Below are 21912 nucleotides of genomic sequence, written 5' to 3'. Positions count from 1 at the left end.
CCCTCCCCTGCCTCCGGAGGCTTTCCTGAAGCCTGGGGAGGGTGAAAATGGCCTCCCCTGGCACTCCTGAAATGTGAAAAATCAGCTAGCATATGAAAGCCAGAGCTGATGGCTGGCGTGCCACCGAATATGGCTCTGCGTGCCACCTGTGGCATGCGTGCCATAGGTTCCCCATCATGGGTTTAAAGGATGCTTGGAAATTCAAGTTGTTTCCTTTCTTCTTACATGTTAGCAGTTTGTGTTTTTGCCTTTCTGCCATATGTCTTCCTCTTAATTCCTTTATTTTTAATTCTTTTCCTATTTCTGTGTTTCGCTACTTTTCTTGCTTTTTGTTTCCTCCCCTCCTTGCCCCCCTTTTTGAGGTTGTGAATAGCACGTGGAGAAAAAAAATTAGCAATAGCAATAGCACTTAGACTTATATACCACTTCACAGTGCTTTTATAGCCCTCTCTAAGCAGTTTATAGAGTCAGCATATCACCTCCAAAAATCTGGTTCCTCATTTTACCCACCTCGGAAGGATGGAATGTTGAGCTTAGTTTTTGCCCAGCTACTCACTGGGCAAACTCACTGGGCAAACTACTCATTTCATTGTTGTACAGAAGGAACATTAAGTGAGGTAGCAAGGCAGGGGAAAAAATATCTTCCTGCATTAACCACATTGTACATGGATAAAAGGAAGTTCTTTGCTTTATATGTAGCAGAAAGAAAAGTGAACTAACCATAAAGGAAGAAAGCTTACTAACATAAGAGATAACTTGTAGCTCTGAGTTGCACTGCGGAATTCTTGATGGACACTGAGCATGGTTGTTTCCTTGTAGATGTTTCATTATCTTAGTAGGGCAATGTAACATCTGCAAGAAAACAAAAGCTCAAAGAGCATCAAGGATTTCATAGAAAACTTAACTTTTTGCGTAAACTCACCTGAGTCACCTTTCTGCATTTCATGTAGTTCCCACAAATTATTTTTTTTCCTCTTATCTGATGTGATTATCCAGTCCATAGGAAGGTTTTTCTTTCCCTGATGGAGAAACCCAAGAAGAAAAGATAGGCTTAAGAAGATGAATCTGGACCAAATGGAAAGACTCAGAACCCCTTAGAATAAAAATATTTTCTCCTACTGAATGGCTAACTTTTTTCATGCAATAGCTCCTCTTCCTCATTTTTACACTGCTGTAAATAAGAATTAAGGTACCTTGCAGGTTATTTTTGCAGACAAAGAATTATATGGAGATGAATAGAACTATTAGAACCAAAGTAGTAATAAAACCCACTTTTGCCACAGTTAGCAATATGTGATTATGCTTGTGCCGGAATTCCAGTATCTGCCAAAAAAGAACAAGAAAAAATAAATAAAGAGACTGCTACCTTCTTACCCAGAATAGTGAAATACTGAATTCACCTTGATGAGTCTTTAATATACTAATTGAAATGATGATGCTCTAAGAGGCATTCATGGTAAATGTTTGAAGATAAACACTTAAAAGCAACATCTATCAACACAAAAAAGAAGTACCCATGTAATCAACTTTTCATGTTTATTGATGCATTGCCTAGATTTATTGTGCAGGTTATATTTGCTACAGCCATTGTTTACTGTTTCATAGTACTCTTTCTACAAACATAGTTAAGTATTCACTGTATTTGCTCAATGCTAATGAGGATTAGATTGCTTATCTGTAGGCTATGAAACTGAAAATTCAAAAATCTCATGTTTGCATTAATTACTGGTATCTTTACTTAGCCCAAGCAAATAGAACTTCTGAAACCAGCTCGTGTGAAAATTCAGAGGTTTATTTTTCTCCTGAAAACGCAAACATAATATATTCACCATGTGAGATAAGCCACAAGGAAGATAATTTCCAACACCTTCCAAAGCACACAATACATCTGGCTTTCTGCCTAAGGCAGGACTAGAAGTCATGGTCTCTTGGTTCTAGCCCATATATAATGAAAAATACTTCAATAAGCAGAAAGATGAACCACGAAGTGTAGGGACCAATACATCAAAGGGTTCAATTTTCTCAGGACAAACAATAATGTAGATGAAAAAAAGTATCCTGCTTAAACAATGAGAACAAATGATTTTATTTGTTAATTTCATTTTAAGTATTTATTATAAAATGATGCTGTGGGAATTGAATTACAAACAGCAATAAAATCTTAAGCGGAAAATGAAGAAGCTTTGGACACAAATAATTCTGTTCTCCACCTCCCACTAATGCTCGCAACAGAATACCTTATGCCACCAGACTTGAAATTTTGGGCTCAGACAACTTAGAACTAGTCCGCCTTCGGTCTGACCTAAGCGTAGTACAGAAAATTATTTACTACAATGTTCTACCTGTCAATGACTACTTCAGCTTCAACCACAACAATACACAAACACACAATAGATACAAAATTAAGGTAAACCGCTCCAAACTCGATTGCAGAAAATACAACTTCAGCAACAGAGTGGTCAACTTAGTGGTTTCTTCCCCACCCCCCACAACTTTAACCTTAGACTGTCTACGGTTGACCTCATCCCATTCCTAAGAGGTGTGTAAGGGGTGTGCATAAGCACACCAACATGCCTACCGTCCCTGTTCTAACAACCCCATTTATTCATATCCATTTTATGTATTAATAATCTTGTATATACTTATATATATTATCTTATACACACTTGATAAAACAAATAAATAAATAAATGTTTAAGTTATGGAAATGGAATCATTAACATACATTGGGATTTCTGCATTCCCCTCGGAATCTATGCATTCATGTGACTTTGACTAATTATTGACTCCTGGTGACTACCTGGACAACTTCATGTAGTTTTCTTAACAATACTTTTTGGAAGTTGCTTGCCATTTCTTTCTTCTAAGCTCTGAAAGAGAATGACTGGCTCAAAGTCATTCGGCTGTCTTTGGACCTTAGGCAATGTTTCCTGTTTTCTAGCCCTGTGCCTTTAAATACTGCCCCAAAATGACTCTCAGATTATTGCTTATACCTGGAATATAAGGGACTTTTAAATATGGATGAGCTTTATTTCACAAATATATGATAAAAAGCTTTTGAAAGGGAGAGTGATATAGAGTCATAGTCTTTCTGGGAAAATGATTGATAATGAAGAAAATATAATACACAAAAGTGTACTAAAATACCATCAACACATGGTAGTAAGGAGACAATAAACCATGATATCTCCAACATCTGTAGAACCAAAAGAAGGATCTAGACATTTTAATACAGAAAAGCAGAATATCTGACTAGTCATATGGATGGGATTAGAATTAGAAACCGAATGTAGAATTCAAAGAATATTGATGGTTAAAATGAAATTAAAGTAGAAAAAGGAGAGGCAGAGAAGTTTATATATAAAATGGCATACACCCATGAAGAAATTCCTGGAAGACTTGCTGAAAGTGTCAAATTATTTCAGTGCACCACAAAAGTAATACTATCATGAAAATATACTGTTACCTACTTGTTTAGGTAGAAACTGTGAACAGTGGCTTAATCCATTCACTAAATTCTCTATAGGGCAGGCTAATCTCTGCTTGAAAAACCAATCCTACTAGGTATGGAGAATTCAACAATTTTTTGATTTAACTCGTTGGAGAAGCAAGGGCAAGAGCAGCAGTCTTGGATTTAATACCAATCCTCAAAGGGAGTTGGCCAATGGATTAAGACACCTTGAGAATAAGTGATAGCGTCATGATGTCAATATAATTAGCAATAGCAATAGCAGTTAGATTTATTTACAGCTTTACAGTGCTTTACAGACCTTTCTAAGTGGTTTACAGAGTCAGCATATTGCCCCCAACAATTTGGGTCCTCATTTTACCTATCTCGGAGGGAAGAAGGCTTAGTCAACCTTGAGCCTGGTGAGATTTGAATTGCAAAATTGCAGTCAGTCAGCAGAAGTAGCCTGCAGTACTGCACTCTAACCACTGTGCCACCACAGCCACACTTGTCAAAGGAGGAAAAGCTGAAAGAAGTCAAGAAATGGAAGGCATATTAATATAATATAAGGATATGCCTGAAATGAATATCTACATCTATGATCTGTAAGAGAAGGAAGACAAATTACAGGGTTAATTTTTTAAAAATAGAAAAATCATTTGGTTTGATTCTCTTGGACAAATAGAGAATTTGCAAAGAGCAGAAAGATCTCAATTTAAAACTTCTTGTAGACATCTATTTGTCTTTCAGTTCTCATCTTGAGTTATGTTTGGGTTATGTGAAAATATAAAAAAGAGAACCATGTTTTCTATAGGGATATACAGCACTTAAATTCAGTCTCTTGATTTTTCAAAATCACTGCTTCAAGGAACAACCTGAAGGACCTCTCTACATCCATTGTGGCTTCCAAGACTTGTGACTCAGAGCTACACAGTTTATTGTTTTGCACTGAAGGCTACAAAGGCTGATGATTTACAAAGATTACTCTTCTTACATGAAGAGGTATGGCTTGGGGAATGAGATGTTTTCTTTATAGCCTCAATTCAAGATAGGAAATGGGTTTCTTTTGCTTCCTCCACTAGATAAACTTAGTTCTATATAAACTGAATGCGATGAGTGGTTTTAGTTAATGTCATTTATACAGTATATTTCTTATTTGATATTCCCTGCTGTGACTTTCTTTTCTGGTCACGAGAACATTGCAAATATGGGGGTTGTTATCAGTCATACTTGTTCAATAAAAGACTTTGCTATTATAGTCAACTGGTGGACTCGGTTTAGATAATTCGAACAATTATCAATACTTGATGTTTGCATATAATGGAGCCTTATTAAAATAAATCTGTATAGTTTTCATCTGATACGGAGACTTTTCTTTTTTATATGTTAAACTATTTCTGTCTTTTTTTTTTTTTTTTTGCTCTTGTATTTGAAACTAAATACATTTCACTTGTTTGGTCTTTATATTTAACAGCTTGAAAAATGGCAAGCCATGTAAAGGTTTATTACCCGTCTTTTTCGGAATATAAGATGCACCTTTATCCCTCAAAAAAGAGGTTGAAAATCTGGGTATGTCTTATATACTGAAGACAACATTTTTTGCCTCCTGAAACCATGTCTTCTTCACCAAAACGGCCATGCATAGCCTTTAGGAACCTTGCAGAATGCTCCTGGGGGCTGGGGAGGGCAGAAATGAGTAAAAAAACAGGCCTTTTTTGCTCAATTTTTTGACAAAAAATAGGCCTGTTTTCACGAAAAACGGGCCGTTTTTGGGAGGTCTGCAGAGTGCAAAAACTTTCTTTATTTGCCTCTTCAAAACCTTGGTGCGTCTTATACTCAGGTGTGTCTGATCTGGTACATCACCATTTATGCTCACACTTATTATGTACTTGTAAAAGTTGATGTTTTGCTATTTATAGCTAAATTAGCTATAAATATATTGGCTATTATACTTTGTAGATAAATATTTTCCATATTTTCTTTGTTAGCATTTATATATTTCATTTTTTGAATCATTTTTTTTTTACATCTATTGTTGGAATATGTAGGACTCATTACGCTTACATTTACAGTATGTGACTAGTCTTTTCTTTGGAAAGAAATATTTGTTAACAATGAAAGGTAATTAAAGGTACTAGGTTGCTTTATAATCAATATTCTTGAACTCTCACCTTCTACTACTGTGTCATATGATGAGCTGAAAATAAATTATGTCCATAAGAAAAGATCATTTACAATGCAGAACTCCCAAATGCCTTATCTTTCAAAAGTTAAGTGTATGTGCTTCCTTTCAACCTTATATTTAATGTTTTTAATCAGCCCTCTAAATATATTTAGTAGTAAGAATGTTCATGGGAAGACTTGAAATTCTCTCATGCCAGAGATATTTCCTGAAAAGTGACAGAAAATCAGACAAAAGGATATCTTCTGTGGTCTGTTTAAAGAAAGCATTAGACAGCTTTTAGTATAAAAATATTTTTTTATAGCTAGTCCTTGATTTATAGCCATTTGTTTGGTGGCTGTTGAAAGTTACAGCAGCACTGATAGAAATGACTTGTGGCTGTTCCTTGCACTTATGACCAGGGGTTGGTTGCTATCAGCATTACTGTCGGTTCAGTGCACAAATCTTTTTGCTCCGCGCATGTGCACATTTGCACCTAAAAAGGTCTGCGCACACACACAACGTTAGAAAAGGGGAAATATTTTTTTTACAATGAAGATTGTTCTGCACAGGCACAGAACTGAAAATCAAGATGGTACGACAACAATAGAACCAGTTCAGGGGTGTGGCAGGACGAGGTACTGCCTACTCTGCCGAACAGGTCCAAACCAGTAGGAACCAACCTCTGCTTACGACCATTGCAACATCCCCATGTTCACATGATCAAAATTCAGATTCATCTAACGCAACATCTCGAGGTCATGTGATTGCCATTTGTGACTTTCCCTGTCCGTTTCTGATAAAACACGTCAATGGGAGAAGCCAAACCCAGATTGTTGGGGAAAATATGCTGACTCTGTAAACCACTTAGAGATGGCTGCAAAGCACTGTGAAGCGATAGATGAGTCTTAGTGCCAGGCCTGCAGCCATATTCCTTTTGGATCTTTGACCTGCCACACTTTCTATTATTCTACTGTGCCATTTCTATTGTGGGAAAATGGGAGGGGGGAATGGTATGGAGTTAAATGCTATGTAGACAAAATAAAGAGACTAAATGGAGACTAAAACATATGAAGAACAGTTGCAGGAACTGGGTATGTTTAGCTTAAGAGAAAGAAGGACTAGGGGAGACATGATAGCAGTGTTCCAATATCTCAGGGGTTGCCACAAAGAAGAGGGAGTCAAACTATTCTCCAAGGCACCTGAGTGTAGAACAAGAAGCAATGGGTGGAAACTAATCAAGGAGAGAAGCAATTTAGAACTGAGGAGAAATTTCCTGACAGTTAGAACAATTAATCAGTGGAACAACCTGCCTCCAGAAGTTGTGAATGCCCCCCAACACTGGATGTTTTTAAGAAGATGTTGGATAGCCATTTGTCTGAAATGTGAATGCCCCAACACTGGGGGCAAGTCTTTAAGAAGATGTTGGATAGCTATTTGTCTGAAACGGTATAGGGTTTCCTGCCTAGGCAGTGGGTTGGACTAGAAGACCTCCAAGGTCCCTTCCAACTCTACTATTGTATTGTATTGTATTGTATTAAAATTCCTTTCTAGAATCCAAAGTCATCCTTTGTCTCTACACCTCTGCACCTGACCGGAAGTGGATGGGTGAAACTGCCAGCATGGCAGTGGATGATTGGACCATGTGATAGACTTGTGGGTTTGGGGGCAAAGTTAAGAACTTTTAACTGGGTGGGGAAAACCAGGAAGCTTTCAGATTCGGGTTTTCCCAGATGTGCCAACATGGATCTCTTAAAAAATTGGAACTTTGCCTTGAACTCTGATTTAATTTTGGATGCTATTTGGAACCCTGACATTTAGTGCTATTGATATTGCTAAAAGAAAAGGGTTAAAATAAAATGAAAATATTCCCAAACCAACATTTTTCACTTGTTAGAATTTTTTTTTTAAGAAACACTGGCCTGGAGTCATAAATGGTTAGTATTGCTTATGCAATGAAGTTTGGAAAGAATCTAAAACATCCTCAGTCAATTCCCTTCTATATAACTGGAAATAAGGGAGATGGATGGACATTTGGTATATAAAGCAGAATAACAGTTTGCTACTGAACCATGGCTTGTTCTTTGATACTTCACATTTACACAATAGGAAAGTTCCTTTCCTTCTCTCTAAATCATTACCTGAGAATTGGAGAGTCAATTTAAATTTATTGTTAGGAACTGAAGAGGTTTTTAGAATGCCTAACATGGGGGAAATTTTTTTGTCTTTTCTATTTCTTGTCTTTTATCTCACCTTTTTCATGTTGGCTCTTTTTTTTTTCCTGGAAGAAAACCAAGGAACCTGTGTGTGTCTGATCCGATGTTTTTGTGTATGAAAGAGATATTGGCGGTACCTTTTTCATACACAAAAACCTCTGAATCAGTGATCATAATTGATCTCTGAATCAATTCCGAATCCCATGGAAAGAAATATTTAATTTGTTTGATGGAGAATTTCAGGAAATACAGGAGGCTTCAGAATTGTGAACGGGTCACAATAGGGCAATTTGAGCTTTTATATTGCAGGGAAGGTTTCTCTAACATCTCTCTCCTAGCACTGGCTGAACTGCTTCTAGACTGACCATTTTGAGATTAACCACAATGTGGGTCAAAGCTGTCCACTGAAAAATTCACACAATCCAGAGCCATGTAGTATAAACAACCTTTAGCCAGTGCTGGAAAGGTTTCTGTCAGCTTTCTCTTGTCACAAGAAATATAGAGGAGATGCTGAGATGCTGTCCAAAACTGAGTGAGGCAATGAGTCAGGTGAAGGTTGGATAGTTGAAAGTTCATCAGAGGAATTCATTTGAACAGCCCTAACAAATAGGATATTTTACCTTGCACTATATTTTAACTCTAGGGTTCCAGTGCTCAGTGGCTAAGACACTGAGCTTGCAATCAGAAAGGTCGGCAGTTCAATGGTTCAAATCCTTAACACCGCGTAATGAAGTAACCTCCCATTACTTGTCCCAGCTTCTGCCAACCTAGCAGTTCGAAAGCATGTAAAAATGCAAGTAGAAAAATAGGGATCACTTTGGTGGGAAGGTAACAGCATTCTGTGCGCTTTCGGCATTTAGTCATGCCGGCCACATGACCATGGAGACGTTTTCGGATATCACTGGCTCTTTGGCTTTGAAACGGAGATGAGCACCGCCCCCTAGAGTTGGGAATGACTAGCACATATGTGCGAGGGGACCTTTACCTTTACCTTATATTTTAACTCAAAGTTATTGATTCAGCCATATCTATGTCTTACATGGCTCTGTCCATTTTTGTGGATTGTGGCTTTTGTCAAAGAAGGCTCTGACCCTATGTAGACACACAGAGAGGGACTTCTCCGGGTGCCATCCACTAGACTGTGCCGGCGGGCGGCACCCAGAGGAAGGGCCTTCTCTGTGGCGGGCCCGAGCCTCTGCAATGACCTTCCCCCTGACATTAGAATGACCACGGACCTCCACTCCTTCCGCCAGAAACTCAAAACCCACTTGTTTCATCTAGCCGGCCTGGCCTAACTCTAGCTTTCCCACCTCAGTTTGTATTTGTAATTTTGTGATTGGGTTTTAAGGTTAGTTTTATTTTTATAAATTTGTACAGGGGTGTATTTAACTTGAATTTAGTTATATGTATTTTGATTGTATGACTTTAATTTGTACCTGTACACCGCCCTGAGTCCCTTTGGGGAGATGGGGCGGTCTAGAAGTCCAATAAATATTATTATTATTATTATTATTATTATTATTATTATTATTATTATTATTATTATTATTATTATGCAAATTATTACATGTATTTATTGGGCAAGAAAAAAAAGAAATTACAAGATTAGTTTTAATTGGAGTTGGCAAATTTAGGTTCACATAGAATCCCAATTGTCTTTTTATATTTATTATTATTACTATTATTATTGTATCCCTTGTTTCTCATTTTAAAATTTTGGGCCATCTTCTTTGTTGGTAAACAAGATTTGTCATCTAAGCTTGGTCCTTGACCAATTTAATCCATAAGTGAACTATAATTTATTGCACAGTTTAAGCTCTGAATGATGTGCTGATAATTAGTAATAAATGTTCATGAAATGTTCACTTCTGATGGTTGCTAACTTTGTCTTGCTTTTGTCTTACTTTGTACTCATTGATTTGCCCAAAACTCAATTTTTGGCAAATTTTGAAAACATATATGACAGGTTCAATCACATCAGAGGTGTATATAATTGTGTGTCTATGTATATATAATTTATACAGTTGCCCATCTCAACAAAAGTGACTCTGGGCCATGCACAACAATCAGATAAAAATATAATGTAATGTTTTGCTATTAGCTTACAAAAGATTGTAAGAGGAGAGCTGTTATTGTATGTAGCTAAATATCAGGATTCTCATGGCACTTTTGCTAACAACTAGCAAATTTAGTGAAAGCCATAGACTTCTATGAGTTCATTCCATCAGGTGCATGGAATGGCTAAAGAATGCAAGGCAGTTTACATTAACATGAAAAGAACTTCCTTCAAACATTTTACTTGCTTTAATGGGTTATTGATAAAATGTGGTGCAGAATAATGTGCTTATTCTTTCAATGTTGTCTTCCTATCTGAGGAAGACGTTATCACCTATAGTTTAACAGATTACAATTCTCCAGATTTTTACTAATAAATAAACCCCTAAGTTATTATTTCTGAGTACATACCTTTAGGATGGTACTGCCAGTAGATAATTGTTTGTCTATGTATCCATTTCTCTCCTCCCTTCTAGCTAACTTTCTTATTGATTATGCCTGGTCTTTCTCATTTAGGATAGTGATCTATGAATAGTTAAGTACAAAATGAGCAGCGTCTAGTTACTTAAGTTTCACCATGCACAAGGGAGACATAGGGACTTTATAATTAAAACAGAAGCATTGTCAGTAGTTAAGTTCAATTAAAAAGCAAATATAATTTTAATAGCTTAAAGTAAATGGCAATAATGGATGAAGATCTATAAAGGATATTGTTTCATTCATTATTTAAATAATGATTCCTTCTAAAAAGTGGAGAAAAGCTAGTAAGGTTACTGGATACTTTGGTCCTTAAAATGAGTTGGGATTTAGTAGCATCTATGTAAGTATATAGAAACAAAAAAGAGAAGGAAAAATAAACAGAGATTTATAGGGCAAATCAATGCTGAGCGGTGTGGTGGCCTGTCAGGGTTCTGAATAATGCATCCTCTAAAAACAAAACTCAGAGGCAGGTACATTACCCAAAGAACATGTTTATTGGATGCATCATATCAGCACAGCTAGTGAACACCAACTCTAAAAGTTCCCATGGTTTTCTCCCTAATTAAAAGAGCAAATATTTCCATCCCCAGATATCACCGGTCACATTGTCCAATGAAAGTAGCTGGGACTCCTCTCAGTCCTCTCCTCCTTCTCTTGTCACCCGTTGGGTTGACCTTGGTTCCCACAAGAAAACTTTTTTGTTTTGACTGGTAGTCAGTCTATCTATTTCCCCCCCCTCCCTTCCCCCATTCAAAGTTTGTGGCAGGAAAAGATGGTGTCAATAGGTTCGCTTCAGAGTTGACAGAGATAGAGCTCTCGCCTCACAATCAGGAGGTCACAATCAGGATCCTACTTAGCGGCAGATATTTCTCTCTCTGGGCACAAAGAGAAAATATCTGCTGTGAATTGTGCATAGGCATCGGAAAGGGCATCCAGCCAGTAAACGCTCACCTCCTTCCATTCTGCCACCCTGACTCCACCCCAATGCAAGCGATTACAGGGCCATTAAAACAAAAATAGGGCAAATAAATGCTGATTTGAATTATGCTATATGATATAAATTCTGGATTATTAACTTTGTGGGAACTATTTTATACATTTGTATAGTAGTATGAACAATTTTATAGATAAATAATTCATTCTCAAGGTAATGTAAATGTAAATGTAAAAACCTCTGTAATGCTATACAATGGAAATCTACTATAAAGAATTCCAGTTCTTTAGGAAAAACCTGAACAGTTAGCGTGGGTGATGTTCAAACTTCTTTAATGCTGAAGCTGGCATTTCAGCAGGGAGCATAAGGCATTATTTTCATTCTATAAATAAAGTCGCTACATATTTTGCAAACACAGAAGGACAATATAACCATTATAATCCTGTTCTCTAAAATAAAAGTGTCAGCAATGTGAAGCTGTGGAATTATTTTAATGTAGTAAACCTACTTAAAAGAAATCTTCCTTTTTTTTTTCTTACTCACAAGCATCCACGAACAGCCATACACCTAATTCCCTAGGGTATTTGTCTGAAATGACATCTTGGTTATTTCTTTAGAGATCAGAAGGGGGATGTAGGAGACACATTATAGAGGGGAAAATATTATAGCCAACCATACATGCTTAAACTATATGTACTATGGAATACCAGCAATCAGTAAATAATTCTCTGTTTAGTTCTTTTTCCCCCCATCTGATTATTATTAATGGAAAGTATATAAAAATTGTTCTGATCAATATTGTTCATAATTTAACCCCCTATCAATGTATCCTGATTTTAGTAAGTATATTTCTACAGTATCTGATTTTAGCTTGTATATAAAAGCATCAGCATAGCATCTGCTTGATTGCTCAAAGGTACATTTTTAGACAGATTTTTCCACCCTCACAGTGGCAATAGATGTCTTATAATCAGGAAGTAGAGACTACTGTTGTTCCAAATTATGCATACTTTGTTGCAGAGGTGGTATTCAGCAGAGGTGGTATTCAGCAGAGGTGGTATTCAGAGGGTGGAAGTTCTGGAGAAATGGTAGCAGAAATTTTGAGTATTTCGGATAACTGGTAAATACCACCTCTGACTGGCCCCGCTCCCATCTATTCTCTGCCTCCCGAGTCCCAGCTGATCAGGAGAGAATGGGGATTTTGCAGTAACCTTACCGTGGAGTGGGGAAGGATTGGGGACTTTACAGTATCTTTCTCCTGCCACGCCCACAGAACCAGTAGTAAAAAAAAAATTGAATCCCACCATTGCTTTGTTGTCTTCCATGTTTACAGGACTATTTTTGAACTATTGTAAGATTCAGTACTGTTTTATTTCTGATACTATTTTTTTTTTCATATAAAGAAGAGAAAGTTGCTGTCCACATATACGTTTTCCATTCGTAACAATAAAATATTTACTTGGGTCAGATTTTTAATCAAAAATGTCCCAAAGTAAAAAAAAAAATATTCCTCTTCATAGGCTGTTTCTATCAAAATATTATGAATTGTGAGAAGTTTAATTTGAATGGTTTTAATTAATACTTACAAATAGTGGAATTTTGTTAATTAAATAGTCTCAAAACATTTCCCATTTCTGCTAAGGAGAACTCTCCAGAGCATATTTTTCTCTAAGTTTTAGTGCACAAAACTCCTATTAACATTAGAAAGGTTTTTCCATGCAGAACAAGAATGGAATATGAAATGAAAAAAGCTTGCTGGAAATATTTTATGAGCAATTTGCCCTTAGAGTTTTATTACTTCATAGTTGATTTCAGAAGTATGATTTCAACATAAATAACAAAATAACGGAGATAGAAGGGACCTTGGAGGTCTTTCTGCCCAACCTCTTACTCAAGCAGGAGACCCAATACCATTCCAGACAATTGGCTGTCCAGTCTCTTCTTAAAAGCCTCCCGTGATGGAGTACCCACAACTTCTGAAGGCAAGGTGTTCCACTGGCTAATTGTTCTCACTGTTAGGAAGTTTCTCCTTAGTTCTAGGTTGCTTCTCTTGTTGATTAGTTTCCATCCATTGTTTCTTGTCTTGCCTTGTCTTGCCATTCTTGACTTTATTTGAAATGATAAGGGGATCCTGTTCTAATCCAGATTAAAACATAATTATGGGGAATCTTCTCATTTTAAGAGAATTAAAGAGAATCAGTCTTCAGATTTAAGTGATCAATTTTCAAATCAACCTCTTATAAAAAGTAGTTTGAAAGACACAAAGCCTCAGCCACATCTGGAGAAAACCAGGAAACTCATTGAACTGACCTCACTCAAAAATAAGCACATGGTACTGTAAATGAAATTTATTTTTATATAGGTAAAAAAGTAAAGTTAAAGGTTCCCCTCGGACATATGTGCTAGTTGTTCCCAACTCAAGGGGGCAGTGCTCATCTCTGTTTCAAAGCCAAAGAGCCAGCACTGTCTGAAGATGTCTTGATGGTCATTTGGGCGGCATGACTAAACACCAAATGCTGTTACCTTCCCAACAAAGGTGGTTCCTATTTTTCTACTTGCAATTTTACATGCTTTCGAACTGCTAGTTTTGCAGAAGCTGGGACAAGTAATGGGCGCTTACTCCGTTATGCGGTGCTAGGGATTCGAACCGCTTAACTGACGAACTGCCGACCTTTCTTATTGACAAGTTCAGCGTCTTAGCCACTGAGTCACTGCATCCCCTTATTTTTATATGGTATTTCTTAAATAAATATTGCAGTCTCTAGGAAAACTGCTTCGAACATTATTGTGAGAATGGCTCTTAACCTGAAAAAACCCCTTCAGTTCGTGATAGAACTTTTAATCTATGTTCCAAAATTCCAATAAATTCCTAGGGAAAACTTTAGATTTCATGCTTCTTTTTTTAAAGTGTGAAAGAGGAAAATGAAATATCTTCCTGTTTTAAAGTTTCCCAGCACATCAAAGTTAAAGATCTTAGTAAAATAATGTTTAAAAGATTATTTATTTCTGGTGAAATGAATATAACTGACTGTCACTTTTTTTTTTTAAAAAAAAGAACATACTGATAAAATATTAACAGCCATAAATATTTATGATTCCTGAAAAAGAACATAACCCTTGTTTGTAGACTTCCTCCAGCACATGCGTTTTAAAATGAGGTATACATTATATTTGGTCATCACAATATAAAACAGATGTTGAGACTCTGGAAAGAGTGCGGAAAAGAGCAACAAAAATGATTAGGGGGCTGGAGGTTAAAACACAGGAAAAATAGTTGCTGGAAATGAGTATGTCTAGTTTAATGAAAAGAAGGATTGGGGGTGACATGGTAGCAGTGTTCTAATATTTGAGGGGCAGCCACAAAGATGAGGGACAAAACTTTTTTTTCAAAGCACCAGAAGGTAAGAGAAGAAATAATGTATGAAAGCTATTCACAGAGTGAAGGAATGGGAGGTAAGGCTACGTAAAGACATGCATAGGAAGCTACCATGATCTCAGTAGCTGGTTATCTTGGATACCTACAAGCTCACCTAATTAGCAGAACCAGATGTGGGAATAAAGGAAAGGTTACGCACAGCCGGTTATCTTTTAGCCCACTATCTCACCGAGTAAAGGCAGGAGTCAACCTTGGGCTGAATAGCATTCTGGATTCACTAGGGAAGAAATGGGGGAGTAAACCAAAACAATATGTTGTTGCTCTGTGCTTTGCTTGTAAAAACTATATAAAAGCCAAATAAACTCTGCGAAGGCAGACAGATATTTTGGACACAAACTGCCGTGATTTTGGACACAAACTGCCGTGATTGATTTCTGAAACCTACAACAGAGAGAAGCAACCTTGAACTAAGGAGAAACTTTCTAACAATGAGAACCATTAACTAGTGGAACAGCTTGCCTTTAGAAGCTATGGGTGCTCCCTCACTGCAGGTTTTTAAGAAGAGATTGTATAGCTGAATTGAGATGGGGTTGGACTAGAACAGTGGTTCTCAGCCTGTGGGTGGAGACCCCTTTGGGAGTCAAATGATCCTTTCACAGGGGTCGCCTAAGACCATTGGAAAACACATATTTTCAATGGTCTTAGAAACCAAGACACCAATTTTATGGTTGGGGGTCACCACAACATGAGGAACTGTATTAAAGGGTCACGGCATTGGGAAGGTTGACACCCACTGGACTAGAACTCCAGCATCCCTTCCAACTCTATTATTTTATTAGGTTATTTGATGATAACAACAAAATCCTTACTATTGAAAAGGAAAATAATATTTCTGGATGACATTAAAATGTTGGATGATACTTAGAGAATCTGTGCATTGACAAAATTTCCATCTGTCAATTGCAAAAGGCCATATTGCTTGGATATTCTGTACATATACTATGCCAATACATTGCGATAGCTTCATTTTTTGGAAAGAACTTGATATGCATAAAGGCCCCCACCAGCTACAACAGGCAACTGTGATTTCATAGTGTTGGGCATATAATAATAATTCAGCAGCTTAAATGAAAACACTTAGGAGTTTATTTGCATTATACACAATTTGGACTGCCCTGCAGATTTTCCTAAAGGAAAGCTTTTCTGCAGCATTTATTAAAAGGTAAATATTTATTTACTGGAAGGAACAAAAATTATTCTTTCAAAGGTTAGTCATGCTTTAACTGCTCATAGTGTCTAATGAAGTAAAAGGATGGATTGATGAGTTTGGGTGGGATAAACTACTACAATTGCTAGATGCAATTACAATTTATAGTACGTTCAAAGTCTCTTGGCAAATAGCTTTAATTAATGGATTGGGTCTAATTATTTGTGCCTGTGGCCTAGAATTGCATCTCAGGTGAAAAATAATTGGTTGAAAGTATAAATCTGGTTAATGTTCTTCATGGTAATTAGTTGTGGGAATTCATATTTTAAGAACAAACACAGTTGCTTAAGCAAGATAATTTTTTGTATAGTTGGGTCAGTTTAACACTTATCTAATTCAGCTCCATGTTCTCCTTTGTCATGTTATCAATGGACGTGTAAATTAATAAAACATGGGAAAAATCTGTTTTGAACTGTACTCAGAAATCTGCATAAAACATATTTTCTTCACAAAAAAGACTCTTGAGTAGTAATAAATACATTCATGTAAAGTTTTTTCTTTTAAATGAATTTAAGTTTTAGATCTTAAAGGAAAAATATACCTAGGTATGACTTTCTCTTTTTTTTAGGATTTAGGAATTGTGTTAATCATTGTGCATTTATTTCTGTACTCTACACCATTTCCCATCAAAGTTAATATCGCTAACATTTTGGCTGGCCTTAGCTGACTTGATCTTTGACTAAATAGCATGCACTCCATTTTTAAAAAGAAGTGTAAATTTTAATATGGTAGCTTGTCTTATTCATATGTTAATCCACCCTTCACATTTTTGGAACAGCCTTATTATAACTATATACTATAGAATTGACTATTCCTGGTATTCGTGATGATTTTTAAACTGCTTTTCATTAAGAGGGGGAAAAAAGCATCATTCACAATGGCAAGACTGGGTAATAAGCTTAAATATTCAAATACTATGTAATATATTGCTCTTGTTGTTGAACATACAAATCTGATATCGCCTCTGGAATCATTTTCTACTCTTCCAAGTTTTAAAACAGAGATGTTAACTTAAAAGATTAATGAATTAAAAGGAGAGTTTATGAGAAGAACTTTAAATCAATAAGACCATGAGCTAAATATCAGGCTTTGCACAAATGATTTATTTTTACTGGAGAAAAATGAGAGAGCTGTAAGAGGAAGTATTGTGTAGTGGGCTTCCTTCCGTAGGCAGGAACCAGACCAACATAGCTGCATCAGCTTTTATTGACTCAAAAATGGAACTGAGGAACTGCAGGCAAATGCCTGTGATTTATATTCTAGGCCCTGATGGCGAACCTATGACACACGTGCCACAGGTGACACATGGAGCCCTCTCTGTGGGCACGTAAGCCATTGCCCAGCTCAGCTCCAACATGCATGTGTGCATGCCTCCCATCTGCCTGCTCATTTTCTGGTCTTTGCCGCATATGCAGGGCGTTGCACATCCATGCATATGGGGTGGGGGAAGCAAGGGGGCTGCAGTGTGCCCCTCTGCACCCCATTTTTTGTTTCAGGAGGCTCCATGGAGGCCTGCTAAACCCCAAATAGGGTGTGGGGTCATGCACATGCACAAGGGGGAGCATGAGGGGCACATGCATGTGCAGGGAGTTGAGGATCCTGGGGGGTCATGTGCACATGCAAAGGAGGGCAGGGCACATTGCTTTATGGATATGGGCACACATATGCTGTCATGCACATGCACATGTGTGCAATTTGGGCATGCGAGGAGAAAAGGTTAGCCTTCATTGCCCTAGGCCCACAGGGCCTTAACCAATCATGGAAATAGAAAAAGAGCGCCCAAATATAAATGTTCTATATTTCCCTCCAAAACAGTTGGGGTCATCTAAAAGTTAGTTTCACTTTAGCACAGTTAGCAGTTAGGGTCATCTAAAGGTTAGTTTCACTTTAGCAGAGTTAACACAACTATATCCATTCAATACATAACAGAAGGAATATAGGGTCTCCTGCTTGAGCTAGAGATTGGGCTAGTACTCTATGTAATGTTCTACACAATTCTCAAGAGTATTCCAATGACTGTTGTATTTCTAGAGGGCAAATTCAATAGTGTGTCTGAAATTCTTTTTCCAGTCACAATTTCATGTAAGAATATGTACTTTTTTTAAAAAAAAAAGTGTACATCTGTTAAAGCTGAATACTGAATAAAATATACTGAATACAATATACACTGTAAACAAGGAAAAAAATCAGTTTATAATTTTAGAAAATTACTGATAATGAAATACATAATTATAAAAAAATAAATTGTTTTTTTATAACTAAATATAAATAAATTTGGTTCTTTAAGGAAACACAAACTGCAGCACCATAAGGAATGCAAGCTAATGGAAACACAGCAGAAAGGAATAGTATGTAATATCTTGAAAAAGAGATAATTGGTGGTACATACGAGCACTTTAAACAGCAGTCTAATTTGTGAACTATGAGCTCTTGTAATTCTTTCCTTTCTTTCTTTCTTTCTTTTTGTTTCATAGAATTACAGAGCAGTTCTTGTGGAAATCCTGGAACTCCATCCAAAGGCATTTTATCTGGAACACGTTTTGATGTTGGCGACAAAATCCGATATAACTGTGTGACAGGCTACATACTGGATGGTCATCCCCAACTTACCTGTTTAGCCAGTTCAGTAAATACAGCATCCTGGGACTTTCCAGTTCCTATCTGTAGAGGTAAGTTGAACATCCAATGAAAACTAATATAAAACCAAAATTGACTATAAAAATACTGATATTACATGTTTTAAATTTTAATTTGTGAAACTTTTTATTAGAACTACCCTGTTTCCTCAAAAATAAGACCCGTCTGGGCATTTGCGTGCTTGCACTAAAATAAACCCTCCCCTGAAAACAAACCCTACCAAAAATATTGCAACCCAGCCAGCAACCATGAGGTGACCACACTCAATGCCTCCTGCGCCTCAAAAATAATAAGACCTCCCAGAAAATAAGGCCAACTACTTATTTCAGGGGTCAAAAGAAAATAAGACCCTGTTTTATTTTCAGGGAAACACGGTAGGAAGGTGGGCTTTACGGTACTGGGTATTTATTAAAGATGCAGCTGCTGATATGACTGTAATGCATGTTTGATTTATAACCTGGATGACAAATAACATAGAGCTGAATTAAGGTAAATATGTTATTTCTAAAATCATAATCTTGAAGGAAGTGACAGCTCTTTCCATTCTGGAAGGGAATACTCTTCTAAATATATCTCCCAAAGGGAGCTCTAATATTAAGCCTATCTAAAAGATTTAGATTCAAGTTGTCTGAAATATATTTTTCTGGATAATTCTTCTCTTTCAAGATTTAAGTTGTTTGGGGAGATTCATCTACAAATGCAACAATCTCGTAATAATTCTGAGCAATAGCTCAGAATTAAAATTCTTCTAGGGCTATCATGATTTCTAGAAGGTACAAATTAAAAAAGGAAACTTTTTCCCCTTTGGCATTTAGTTGGATGATTTTTGCTGAGAGTAAGCCACACTATACGGGAAGGAATTATTATTATTAAGTAGACACACATTATATTGTATGGTTAATCATTGCTATATCATTAGATCTCGCATAGATATGCTAGTGCATTAATTATGCAAAAGATAAACTGGAAACTAAATTGCAAAAAAAGAGATGATATTTGGGGAAAGAAAAAGACATACCATTGGGAGGTATAATACTTTAAAAAAACATCCTAATATGAACTCCTCATAGAGGAAGAAAGATGAAGAATATTGATTAGCAAATTCTGAGTTACATAACCACTGCATGTAAGAGATTATGTAACTCTTCCTGTTAGGTTTTATAGTTCTATTTGTTGCTTTTGAAACTATGTCCTGCATTGGTTTTCCCAGGAAAAGAGTCCTGAACACATAATATATCTTAAATAATGCATAGAAAAAGCTTTGGCTACAAGCAATATATTTATGTTATTTTAAATACTGGTGAAATAGTGGTTGCCCTTGAAGTGTCTTCTTGCAGCCACATTTTATTGTGCAATTCCAAGTTTCCTTTACATGGCAACCTGTGGGAAAACAGTGCCTCTTCAGAGTATCCAAGTGAAGCAGTGAAAGCTGCTACAGACCTATGTATGAAACAAAGTTTAGTTCAAAGTACTGCAGAGTTTTGTTTGAAGTACAATACCAAGAGGTTTTTTCTTCTTCAGTATTTGGTATTATTCTTTACTGGGGAATTGATTTTCTTGAACAAAGGGGGAGACAGAAGGGACAGTAAGAGTTTACACTGATGGGAATCCAATGAAAGGAAGCTAGAGTCTAAAAATTATTCTCATTGCCTGGTCACATGTAAAATGTACTGTATTAATATTTCCTGCTTACATTCATGTGCAATAAAAGAAAAGCATCCAATGGTGGAATTCAATGGTGGGATTCAATTTTTTTTACTGCTGGTTCTGTGGGCGTGGCTTGATGGGCATGGCAGGGGAAGAATACTGTAAAATCTCCATTCCCACCCCACTCCAGGGAAAGGTTCCTGCAAAATCCCCACTTGCTCCCGATCAGCTGGGACTCAGGAGGCAGAGAATAGATGAGGGCAGGGGGCCAGTCAGAGGAGGTATTTACCAGTTCTCTGAACTATTCAAAACTTCCACTAACGGTTCTCCAGAATTGGTCAGAACCCGCTGAATACCACTTCTGATTTAATTGTCTTAAATTCAATTATCATCAGAAATAAAATTTTCTGTGAAATTGAACTTTAAGGGCTGGATTTGAGGGCCTAACAGCTTCTGCAGTGCAATCACGCTACCCGAATACACACATGTCTACCATAGATACCAAATTCCTCTTCCGATTAAGATCTGTAAAGAAAACAAAACCTTGAATCATAGATGCACAAAACCTCAGAAGTTAGCTTTTTTTTCTTTTCCCAATATTTTTCCTGAGATTGCACTTTGTGAAAAGGTAGGCACAATCCAACCAATTCATTTAAATCTTGATATAATGCTGTAAACATAAAACCTTAGTTTAAGTCTATGAGATGTTCTTGTCTAGTCCAGCTTGATGTATTCTGCTTTCCTACTGAAACTTATGCTGGATTAATTTGTCATTTGTTGTGATTAACATGGAAGCTATGTTTTGTGGGCGTGGCTTGGTAGGCACGGTACGGCTTGGTGGGCATGGAAGGGGAAGGATACTGCAAAATCTCCATTCCCACCCCACTCCAGGGGAAGGTTACTGCAAAATCCCCATTTCTTCCCGATCAGCTGGGACTCAGGAGGCAGAGAATAGATGGGGGCAGGGCCAATCAGAGGTGATATTTACCGGTTCTCCAAACTACTCAAAATTTCTGCTACTGGTTTTCCAGAACTGGTCAGAACATGCTGAATACCACCTCTGAAACTATGAGTTCCATTCCAGAAGTGTAGAACAAATTGCAGGAGTGAGGATGGGGGATGTTCCTGAACTACATTTACACCAGTGGTGAAATTCACAATTTTTACTATCAGTTCTGCAGGCATGGCAGGGGATGGATACTGCAAAATCCCCATTGCCATCCCACTCTGGGGCCAGCCAGAGGTGGTATTTGTCAGTTCTCCAAACTACTCAAAATTTCTGTTACCGGTTCTCCCAAACCTGTCATTACCTGCTAAATTTCATCCCTGATTTACACCGTCTTCTGGCATTAACAAAAAAAAAAGCAGCATTATTGGGAAACCTTCCAGTTTTTTTCTCCCCTTTGCTGCAGAGACCAAGCAGAAACTTTCCATTCAATTTTGCTATCATACTGTTTATTGAGGAATGGGATTCTGAATTGCCTTGTACTTTCCAACATTGAAATGTCTGCTGCATTTTGATCATTCTGTGACTCTTTTAAGCAACCAAGATTCAGAGATAAAAAAAAAAAAAAAAAACATTTGTTGCCATAAAGCCTTCCTGGACAAACAGTCTATTGTAGATACTTGACAGACCTGGATGATTTTTTAAAAATAAGTTTGCTGTGACTGTCAGCAATCATGTAGAATAT

General features: G+C 37.0%; 1 protein-coding gene across 1 annotated transcript in view; it reads left to right on the top strand.

The window, feature by feature from the left end:
• CSMD3 (CUB and Sushi multiple domains 3) overlaps positions 1–21912 on the top strand; it is a gene marked incomplete at its 5' end in the record, with an annotated part of 706489 nt that overhangs the window by 225444 nt on the left and 459133 nt on the right. Inside the window, one exon of the mRNA XM_081953230.1 lies at positions 18412–18606. Coding sequence (XP_081809356.1) covers positions 18412–18606 — 195 coding nt within the window. The remainder of the gene's footprint in view (positions 1–18411; positions 18607–21912) is intronic.

Source organism: Natrix helvetica, assembly GCF_964273705.1.
Source record: "Natrix helvetica genome assembly, chromosome: 4".
Taxonomy (NCBI): domain Eukaryota; kingdom Metazoa; phylum Chordata; class Lepidosauria; order Squamata; family Natricidae; genus Natrix; species Natrix helvetica.
Note: the sequence above shows the minus strand (reverse complement) of the source record. Positions and strands in the feature narration are given on the sequence as shown.